General features: G+C 40.9%; 1 protein-coding gene across 1 annotated transcript in view; it reads right to left on the minus strand.

The window, feature by feature from the left end:
* Window positions 1-236: 236 nt before the first annotated feature.
* The window catches only part of LOC103582138 (death-inducer obliterator 1-like), a gene marked incomplete at its 5' end in the record, with an annotated part of 23598 nt that continues 11893 nt past the window's right edge, over window positions 237-11941 (minus strand). Inside the window, 2 exons of the mRNA XM_008563817.1 lie at window positions 237-620; window positions 760-1248. Of these exons, the coding sequence (XP_008562039.1) occupies window positions 392-620; window positions 760-1248 (718 nt within the window). The remainder of the gene's footprint in view (window positions 621-759; window positions 1249-11941) is intronic.

Consider the following 11941-nt stretch of genomic DNA (forward strand, 5'->3'; position numbering starts at 1 on the left):
TGTGAAGTAGCCCAAATTGTCAGGCTCACTCAAGTGATGAGAGGAAAGAAAATAAGGCAGAAAAGGCTGTCTGAAGCCAGAATATGGACACACCCATATTCTAGATTAAAGAATCTGTACTTTACTTTAGAGCCGATGAAGGGATGGGCATGTAATTTGGCACTGAAATGTTTAGAAGAAGCTAATCTGGTGAAATAAAAGATGAACTTCAGGGGCAGCCAGTGAGATCCCTGACAAGAGTCCACTTAAGGTAGGGAACAGAAAGATCCTCAAGTAACACCAAGTACGTGGGGCATACAGAAGTGTCACAGAGGATAAAAATACTTTTTAACTTTCACGGAAAGAATATAAATGTTGCAAATGCTGTTTGATGTATCACTGTGAAACTCAGCTAATAGAAAACAGACGCCAAGTTTCCTTCTGCATGAGGAATACTGCAGTACGTAGAGACCACACACACCTGATTTTTAGGATCCTTCAGGTTGAACAGGAGGCTGCGGTATTTCCTCATGTAGCAAACATCTGTAACTTGAAACAAGTTAAACATTTCCTTCTCCAGATGAAGGGTGATGTTTCCTACTTCTTTCTCTGTTATGATTAAGTCATCACTGTCACTGACTCTGAATGGAGTGAAAAAGAAACTACATAAACCCCTAGAATTTGGATACATTACATTTTTGAAACAGTGGGACAATCTCAAAGTGATCACGCTATACATAGTAGAGCTTCCACAGATAAAAACCAAGGACAACAGCCCACCTTTTCCACAAAATCTCTTTCAAGGAGAGTCTTATATTGTGCCGAATTTGTGAACTGGGCTGTGACTGGGCAGGGCTCCAGGTCCCAAGGTGTCCTGGGACTGGAGAGGCCACAGGAAGAGAAGTTGCTACCGGCTTCCCGATGGCTCCAGCCAAAGCAGCAGATCCAGGGAACTGTTTGGAAGCTGCCCTGTGCCCGACAGTGGAAGCGCCACCTGATGGGGTGGCCGAGAGCCATGGCTTTTGGGAGATGGTGCCCTTGAAGCTAGAGGGTGCCTTTTTAATGGCCGGTTTGGCTGCTGCCACATTAGCAAAAGGAGGAGACTTCTTTGGAGCGAGATGTCTTGGCGATGGTCGTTTGTCCACCAAGCAGACCGGGCGGGCTCTTCTCTTTGAGGCCGAGGCCACCGCTGCCGTCTCCTCTGCTCTTCCGTCTGCCTTCCTGGCTGCAAGAGAGAGCGCAGGTGTGCGGGTGACACAGGAGAACAGGCTTCAAAGCACGCCCACCCTTAACTAGCAGGAGCTTACCAGGCATTACTGAATAGGATACATCTAGAAAAAAGGATTTTTAAAATCTTAAAATTCAGAAAAGAAGCATAATTAAGGGCTGTCAGCAGTATTTATGGTAGTGACTATGGCTTATTACAGATAGAAAAATGCTTTATTATATTATTATATTAAAGCTTTTACTTCAACCAACAAACTCCATAATCAAAGACTCAATTTACTCCTCAGTTGAGCTTTAAAATTGAAGGACGGACACACTTCATTTTACCAAAAACAAACGAACGATAAAAACCTACATAGGTTTAGGATAGCACTTGAGAATTCAAGTGCAATTTTTTTGTAAACTTGAGTTTCAAATATCTTCTCAGGAAGGGTACAGAGACGAGTGCTCCTTACATGCACATTCAACCCCCTGAGTGGACCTCTGTGGCCACCACATCTGAGCATGGCGGGGGGGAGGTCTCACATACCACGTCATTGTCCTACTGGACAAGTCACTTGGAGGTGATGCCATTAATGAAATATGGAAAGGTGACAGGAATTTGCAACATAGGGAAAGTCAATCATGTTTCCATACTAAGAGTTGGCAACCAACAATACAGTAATGCTGCTGTATAAATGTCCCCATTTACAGCCCTCTAGTCGTAATTCAATTAATGTGATCAATAGTAAATTAGTGCTTTTAAATCAAACAAGGATTGTAGACAAAAGCTCAAAAAAACCCCTCAAAAGCCCTCAACCTTTACATGCCAGGAAAGAACCCATTGTATTATAATCCTACATAGTCCACCAGAACTCAAAGATCAGCGCAGCAACCCCTCAGCTAGGCAGGGGCTCCAGTGCAGATTTCATGTCAATGGATGGTGCTTGTTTGCGTAGCCGTGTCACATGTCAGAAATCCAGGTAGTGGGACAAGGTGTGAAATGCCAACAGGGACAGGGCTGCAGGTGGTCTTGGGCCTTGTGGGATGAGGGTTTCCCAGGGTGAGTGGTCGAGGTACAGGCTCCTCTCAAACTATCCGCTCAGTAGCAACCCTCCAAATTCCCACATATCAAAGTGAGAGGATTCAACATATGTTCCAGCGATCCCTTCAGTTTTTAGTCAATTCACTAAAAACCTTGGAGCTGTAGTTTTCCCAATTTACAGGACAAATAAAATTCCTAAAGTTTTACAAATTTGCAACAGTACCACATGGATCCAAAGCTTAGGACAATTAGACAGTGTTAACAGGCATTAAAGTTAACTTTGATTCCAACTTCTTTCATTCAGAGGATAGAAACTTTTTGTCCTAACCATCCTTTTAATGGTAATTCACACAAAAGGCAAATCCCATATTTTCCTCTCCTAGAGCCCTTCCAACCTCATACCCTGCCTGCCTCTTGCCACAGGGGGTCTGCCCACAGCACCCCATACTTGGCCGCATTTCTAAGCCTCAATGATCGAGGCTCTGCACATACCACTGTGTCCCTTGGGGACTGAGGCTCACATGCTACAACAGCCACACCTCTAAATGTTTCATGCCTCTGGGAGTTGAGTTTTCAACTAAAGTGCACTATACAGCAATGATAGTGTCTGACAAAATAGAAAACAGAGACATGCTAGGAACAACAACAAAGACTACCTTTTACTGTCCAGACACTTGTTTTAACATTTTTACGTGTATTATTTTTATCAGATCAAATTTGTATACCTAAGGGATCACAGTATGTTAGTATTTGGAAATTTATTTTTTAACAACTCAGATTTAGCTAGAGAGGTTTGCAGCATCTAACTTGACTGGCTGAGTTTAGATTAGATGAAATTGGCAGAGTCCCCCTTTCCATGGGGGAAGATGTGCAGGGGACAGGGAAGGGCTGAACATGTAAAGCACAGCAAGGAAGAAGTGCTAGATCACAATGTCAAAGGACTTTGACATTGAGCAAGGGCACCATGAACCAACTACTGGCCTAGAGAAGTGTGTAACTAACCACTAGCCAGGAAGCCGACCATCCAGCAGTCATGAAAAGAATGAACCTGGCATGATAGAAACTGAGACCTAAAACCAGTTCGGTCACTGCCTTTACAAAGAGAAATTTTTCTGAGAATATTTTAATGTTGTACTTCTACATAACTCTAAAAAACTGGTCTAAGGCATTTCCAGAAACCTCAACAAAGCACCTTGAATGCAGCACATGGGAAACTTGTGTGATGTGACCTGAAACCAACCTTAGTGACATTTAACATTCACATTGTTTCAGGTTACAAATACACGTTCACTTCAGAAACATTACCTACATTTCTCCAAACCATGAGCTTTAAAATGAGATGTCCATGAAAGATTAAAACTTCCACGACTGCTCTAGTTGATGTGTTTTCTCCCTCATTCAGGGAAAAACCAAGAGATTATTTCTGGGACATTTCCAACACATGTGACTAAAGTCACCTATTACTGAAGAGCAGTAATGGTAAATTAATGTAATACATTAAAAAAGGTAATTGCCTTCCTTAACCATGAAGATAGTATTTTAGAAAATTAGCTGCTTCTCTTAAAAACCAACCTTCATTATCCCTTTACCTACTCTTTAAAGAGTACATAAATAGGAATAAGTAAATTATTGATAAAATGTTCTATAACTTGGAGACTTCACCAGCCAGTTGCCTACAGTTCACCTGCTGGTTTCCTGTGACACATATTAAGCCTCTGTGTTGTTCTTTGAGGGAAAATGTTCAAAACATGCCAAAAGTTCTACCCAGCATTCCCCTCAGGGACCTGCATGCACTTCTGTCCCACTGTGAGTGGCAACCGCATCGGTGGAGCTGGACTTGGGTCAGCTCTGCTGGAATGGCAGGGAAAGAGAAACTCATTTTTGAGCACTCCTAAAATGTAACTTACAAGTTCACTTTTTAGTGAATTATGTCGTGTATAAATTTAAAGGAGAATAAGGGATATAACTCTTTAACCAACCAGAAAAAAACCTATTCTACAGAAACAGCAGCACCGCCTTTCAGGGATGAGACACCCCTGCAAGTTGCTGAGCTCTCTGCTGGTCAGCAGTGATGTCATCCTGGCAACACTGACTGTGTCATGGTCAGAGGTGTGCCCCAGTCCCTTCCCATCTGTCCACACAGCCTCCTTCAGCATCTGTACCCTTGGGGCCTGCTTGTGGGGAGGAAAGGTGTCACCTTAGGGAGCTGGCTTAAACCTTAGCAGGAGGAACAGATGCCCATGGCCAGGCTGCTGCCCCAGAGGAAACTGCTACTGCCGGGCCTGGCCATTTGTTTACAATGGAAATAAGTTGTTTGGGGTCCAGCTGACTATAGAATGAAGCAGGCCCTTGGGCAGCAGCAGCACACCCTAGTAGGCTAATTTCCCCAAAGCGTGAAACTAGGTGTCTTGTCGCACTACGAGGATGCCTGTGGCAATACAGCATCGCTGGACACTGGGTGGCACTAGAGGGCCTCACAGAAACCAGGAGGAGATAATCTGGCCTCCAGCAAAGGAACTATGCTCATGTGTTCACTCTTCTGGGTAAAATCTGCCCAATAAACCAGATGGAAGTTGCAGCAGGACAGGGATGAAAAACACAGGGCAAGAGATCAAGTCTGCACAGTCCCAACCAACCCCACAGATACCCATGTCCAGTGACTGCACACACTGGATGGCTCCTCACAGGCAAAGGAACAGGTGAGACACACCCCTTCTCAGTACTGGTGACTGATTCAGGAAAGTCGGGCTCCAGACCCTCTCTCACTCCCACTGTGTCCTGAATCCTCACCATCAGCTACAGCTGAAGGACTGTTTCTCTTCTCACCATCAGCTACAGCTGTAAGGACTGTTTCTCTTCTATGAAACTGCAAGCTTGGGCTCTGAAGAGGCACAGTGGAGAAAGCTGTGAGTAAATTCTGCTCTATTTTTAGATCTTTAGATCTCAGTAAGGCACATGCACAATGTCGTTTCCCATCCCAACTGTTTCTTCAACATCAAGATTTTTCGTGGTGTGAAAAATCGAGGTGCCAGTAGCAAAAGAAAATGTTTTGCTTTTGCTGCCCTCAATAAGCTTGAATGTTTTCAAGTGAATTTCATATCATGAGGGGATTGCTCTCAACTGCAGTGCGGGTCACCTCCCAGCTGTGCAGCTATGTGCGTGCCTGGCTGCCAAGGCCATGGCTCATTTGGAAGCAGAGCTGCTGCTTTTCCAGATTTTCTGAGCCAGAAACAAACACTGTCCACTTTAATAAGGTTAAGTTTGTTTAGTCCTTAAACCAGCAAGACAGAAGCATGTTAAAATAGTCCATTTTCACTCCCTCTGTCCCAGAGGGTCACATGCACATAACCCCAGAGCTAAAGGCACTGTGCAAATCACAGTGCAGGATGTGCGGCCAGTTACCGTGTGTTCTTCTCACTGAACACTTCCAGGTTTGCATCAAGTAAAAGTTGCCTCAACTTTCATTTAAGTAGATAAAAGTAGCAAAAACTCTTACTGATTTCCTAAATTTACTTCTTTAATTCCCCAAAGCTAAGACTATAACTATGTTAATGTTGATGTATAAAAAACAAATATTAAATAGTTTACAACTTTATACAAATTTATCTGTAGCTTGTGCACCATACCAGGGGAATTGAAGCAGGTTTCTTTAGAGGAGTCCTTTGCAATCTATGACACTGATAATGCTATCAAAGGGACTTTCCTAGAGTATTAACCTTTAAGGTGTATTAGAGTAGATCCATAGCTCTAAAAGGCTTTATGAAGGTTACTGAAGAGCAGGCGAATTTACTGAGTGGTCTGGCTGGAAATTCTACCCCTCACCCGACTCCCCCAAAGTGGCAGAAGAACAAGAACAAAGGGAACAGGTAAGGGACAGACTGAAGGATGCTACAGAACAGTGCTGATGGAATGTCACCTTGCAGGTTCAAGTTTACAGAGATGTGAAACCTTTCCCTGACCTAATTTTCTCAACAGTAGGCTACTTTTTTAATTTATAAAAAGTAAAACACTTCCTTAAGGCAGCTGCAGGCCCACCCTCACGTCCTAGGGCCCTGGAGGGGCCTCCACATACCAACTGAGCCAGCACGCAGGTGAGTGCAGGATCCTGCAAGCCAAACTCCTGTGCAGCTGTAGGCCCACCAGAGCCCCAGAGGACCATGCACATTGACCCAAAAGGAGCCAGGGCAGCCCAACACGCACCCGACTGCACTGATACAAGAGTCACCACCACAGCCTACAAACAGAGGAAGAAGTCTCTTCCCTCATAGCCCACTCCAGAGTAATAGAAGAAACAAGTGTCCGATCAGATGACCAAATACCAATGAAGATAACAGAACTACAAATAAATAAGATACGACACCAACAAAGGGATATGATAATTCTCAAGTTCCAGACTCCATCAAGCAGGAAAACCTTGAGATGTCTGAAAAGGAATTCCAAGCACTGATCCTAATAAAACTCAGAGAGATAAGAGAAGAATCAATTAGAGAACACAATGAAACAAGAAAATATATCCAGGTTATGAAGGAGGAAATTTACAAAGAGATTAATACTTTTGAAAAGAATGTAAGAAAACTAGAAAGGAAGGATTCATTTAGTGAAATAAAAAACAGAACAGGAACCTTGAGCAGCAGACAAGAGCAAGCAGAAGAAAGAATTTCAGACCCAGAAGATGGTCTTTTTGAAATAACCCAGGCAGACAAAAAAAGGAAAAAAGGGGGGGGGATTTAAAATTAAAATTTAAGAGAGCTAATAGAAAGCCTCAAGTGCACAAACATCCAAATCTTGGGTATTCCAGAAGGGGAGGAAAAACAAAAAGTCATTGTAAACCTAACCAAGAAAGTAATGACAGAAAGCTTGCTAGGCACAGAGAGAGATGCAGACTATCAGATCTAGGAAGCCCGAAGATCGCCAAACAGATGCAATCCAAAAAGATCCTCTCTAAGCCACGTTATAGTCAAACTGGCAAAATTTAAAGACAGAGAATTCTAGAAGCAATAAGAGAAAAGTTTCAAGTCACCTATAAAGGAGCTCCCATCAGACTAACAGCAGACTTCTCAACTGAAACCTTAAAGGCCTGAAGAAAATAAGATGATATATTCAAGATACTAAAAGGAAAAAACTGACAGTCAAGAATTCTTTACCCAACAAGGTTTTCCTTCAGAAATGAGGGAGAAACAGTGTATTTCCAAGACAAACAAAAATGATGGGAGTTCACTACCACATGACCGGCCCTGCAAGAAATTCTCAAAGGAGTCCTGCATCCAGACACTGAAAAATGATAATCACTCTCATGGATTTACAAGAAAGACCAAAACCCACCATTAAAACCAAAACGCTAACAAGAAAGAGAAAGAAGTTAAATCGTGTTACCTGAAAAATCTAACTAACATTGAGGGTGAAAAATAAAAGGGGGGGCTGAGCCCGTGGCACACTTGGGAGAGTGCGGCACTGGGAGCACAGCAGCACTCCCTCCATGGGTTTGGATCCTATATAGGGATGACCGCTGGTGCACTCACTGGCTGAGCGTGGTGCGGCCGGTCTCAAAAAGGACCAAAAAAAAAAATGGGGAAGAAAGGATCAAATGATATTTAAAACATCTAAACGAAAAGCAATATAATGACAGGCAATAAAGCAATAGTTACCAATACCAACCATAAATGCAAATGGGCCAAACTCCCCATTAAGAAGACACAGATTGACTGATTGTATAAAGAAGCTAGACCCAACCATATGCTGTTTTTTTTTTTTTCCCTTTTTGTCTTTTTTCGTGAGCAGTAACGGGATCGCAACCCTCGGTGTCGCACCCGTACCGCGAGTGATGGGATGGAAAAAGAGATACCATGCAAATGGAAATAAAAACTGAGCAGGAGTGGGCTGTTATTCTATCAGATAAAACAGACTTCAAACCAAAATCCATAAAAAGAGACAAAGAAGGTAATTATATAATGATAAAAAGATCTTTCCAGTTAGAAGACATTAACAATCATAAGTATATATGCGACCAACACTGGAGCACCTAGATGTAAAGCAAACAATCATAGACCTAAAAAAAGAGATAGACCCTAACACAATAATATTAGGTGACCTGAATACCCCCCTCTCAGCATTGGACAGATCTTCCACGCCACCAATCAACAAAGAAACACAGGGCTTAAACTTAACCTTAGACCAACTGGACCTGGCAGACGTCTACAGAACATATCATCCGACAACTAGAGAATACACATTTTTCTCATCAGCACATGGAACATTCTCCAAGACAGACCACATGTTAGGCCACAAAACAAGTTTCAGCTAATTTTTAAAAACTGACATCATTCCTAGTATCTTTTCTGACTATAATTGACTAAGACTGGAAATAAATAACAAGCAAATTTCTGGAAACTATTCAAGTGCATGAAAACTAAACAATAGATTCCTGGATGACCTATGCGTCCCAAGAAGAAATTTAAAAAATCAAAAAATTTCTTGAAACTAATGAAAAAAGATGCATCATACCACAACCTGTGGGACACTGCAAAAGCAATAGTAAGAAGGCAGAAGGCAGTATATTGCAATAAGTGCTTACATCAAAAGAATGGAAAGACTTCACAAAAATGACCTAACACTACCCCTCAAAGAACCAGAAAAATAACAACAATCCAATCATAAAAGTACTAGAGAGAAAGAAATAATTAGCATCAGGACAGAATTAAATGAAATGGAGACCCCCAAAATGATACAAAGGATCAATGAAACAGAAAGTTGTTTTTTGAAAAGATAAATAAAATAGACAAACCATTAGGTTTGCCCACTCTCACCATACCTATTTAACATAGTATTGAAAGCAGTAGCCAGAGCAATCAAGCAAGAGAAAGAAATAAAGGGCATCCACATTGGAAAGGACAAAGTCAAACTATCCCTGTGTGCAGATGACATGACCTCATAGATAGGAAACTTAAACACTACCAAAATACTCTTACAGCTGACTAACAATTTTGATAATGTTGCAGGGTACAAAATCAACACCCACAAATCAGTAGCATTTTATCCTCCAATAATGAACTAGCAGAAAAATAAATCAAGAAGGCAAGCCCATTTACAATAGTCACCAAAAAAAATAAAATACCTAGGAGTCAATTCAACCAAGGAGGTGAAAGATCTCTACAATGAGAACTACAAACTACTACACAAAAAAAGTGGAACGACCCTCCAGGCTCTTGGATGGGAAGAATTAACATTGTGAAACTGTCCATTCTACCCAAACTGATCTACAGGTTCAATGCAATCTCCATCAAAATATCAACAACTTTCTTCACAGAAATAGAAAAGGCAATGCTAACATTCATATGGAATAAAAAAAGACCCTGAATAGCCAAAGCAATTTTGAGCTTAAAAAAAAAAAAAAGAAAAAGCTGGAGGCATAACACTACCCAGTTTCAAATTATATTACAAAGCTCAAAACAGCATGGCAATGGCATAGAAACAGACACTCAGATCTATGTAACAGGATAGAAAACCCAGGGATCAACTTTACATACTTGCAGCCAACTGTCTTTGACAAAGTCAACAAGAAAAGACACTGTGGAAAAGACAGCCTCTTCAGTAAATAAATCGTGCTGGGAAAATTGGACATCCATATGAAGAAGAATGAAACTGGACCAGTATCTCACCATATGCCAAAATCAACTCAAAATGGATTAAAGACCTGAATAAAAGACCCCAAACCATTAAATTGCTAAAGGAAAACATAGGGGAACCACTCCAGGAAGTAGGAGGGGGCAAAGGCTTTATGAATAAGACCCCAAAAGCCACAAGCAACAATATAAAAAATAAACAAATGAGCTAATATCAAACTAAGAAGCTTCTGCACAATCAACAGAGCAGAAAGACAACCTAAAAAATGGGAGAAAATATCTGCAAACTCTACATCTGCCAAGGGCTTAATATCTAGAATATACAAAGAACTCAAACAGTTATACTGTAAAAAAACAAGTAATCCAATTAAAAACTGGGCAAAGGAGATGAATAGACATTTTTCAAAGACACACAAATAGCCAACAGTACATGAAAAAATGTTCAGCATCACTAGTCATCAGAGAAATGCAAATCAAAACCACATTGAGATATCATCTCACCCCAGTTAGACTGGACATTAATAAGACCATTAATAACAAATGCTAGTGTGGATATGAGGAAAGGAGAACTCTTCTATAATGTTGGCGGGATTGTAAATTAGCACAGCCACTATGGAAAACAGTAAGAAGTTTCCTCAAATACAGATAGCACTACCCTATGACCCAGCAGTCCCACTACTGGGTATATATCCAAAGAAATGGAAATCATCTTATTGAAGGGATACCTGCGCTCCCAGGTTCATTGCAGCTCTATTTACAATAGCCAAAATATAGAACCAACCTCAGTGCCCATTGACAGATGACTGGATAAGGAAAATGTGATATATGTACACAATGGAATACTACTCAGCTATAAAAAAGAATGAAATTCTGCCATTTGCAGCAACCTGGATGAGTCTGGAGAAAATTACATTGTGTGAAATAAGCCAGACAAGGAAAGATAAATATCACATGCTCTCACTTACAACTAGGTGCTAAAAAACAAAGAAACACAGTAACAAAGAAACAGAACAGACTACAACAATTCCTTGAACTTTCAGAAGGACAGAAGAAACCAATGGTTACTAGAGATGGGGGGGATAGAAGGAGGGAGGGAGTTTGGGACCTGATGGGTCAGGTAAAGGGCATAAACAAAAATCATGATTCGTAATAATGCATATGCTAATAATAATAATTTAAAAAAGTAAGATACTTTAAAATACCAAAAGAATGTCATTCTTGACATTAAAGAAAATTCCAGCTATGTGGATAACATTAAAAACCAGCTGTCAAGCTAAATCCTTTATCAGTACAAATTTTGGTATTTTTTCAAATTGGGGGGAGAATGCTGGTTCAGATGTACAATGTCTGGTTACTCCCAGCCTCATTTGTCACTGACAACCCTGGGACAGACAGAGAAAAACAGCTTATGCAACTTTTAAAACACAGACACACCCTCCACCACCAGCTTTAAATTTCTACAAAACGTCCTTGGGTTCTAGTATTCTTCCATATGTTTGTTCTATTACTGGAAATTTGCTATGATTTCACTTCAATGTGCTTCTGGACCCCATGCCATGATTTATCGTTGAGGACACCTGTTCTCCTGGATCCATTTCACCCTGTGCCTGGCCACCTGCATGGCACGTGTACACACATGAGGAGGAGGACAAGGATTTCAGATGGAGAACATGCACAAGCAATTATCTGGGTTTAGGTCTTCAGGCTATTTATTAAGGTTTTCCATTTCAACTTCCACAGCTAGAAGTAAACGGTAGAAATCTGTTTTCTAGTTAAAATCTGTTCACATCCCAAATGTTTTAAGTTACTTAATAAGCCTTTGGGAGTCCAAAATACTGGGAATTAATTGTGCCTGTAAATATAAATACCAGACAGTTCCATTTCAAAAGTGTAATAAACGAGGAATACTTCAGAAAAAAATTTTCAGTCCACTTCATAACTTGAGTAATAGGGGGTAAACAGTGGAAACAAAGAGAAGCAAGATGGAAGCAAACAGATGTAAAAACACAAGAGAAACATCATGCTCTGGGAGAGAACTAAAATGCAAATTGTGCCTGTAAACTAAAGAAATTATATAGAAATCCCAAAAAAT

Source organism: Galeopterus variegatus, unplaced genomic scaffold (assembly GCF_000696425.1).
Source record: "Galeopterus variegatus unplaced genomic scaffold, G_variegatus-3.0.2 Scaffold15041, whole genome shotgun sequence".
NCBI lineage: Eukaryota > Metazoa > Chordata > Mammalia > Dermoptera > Cynocephalidae > Galeopterus > Galeopterus variegatus.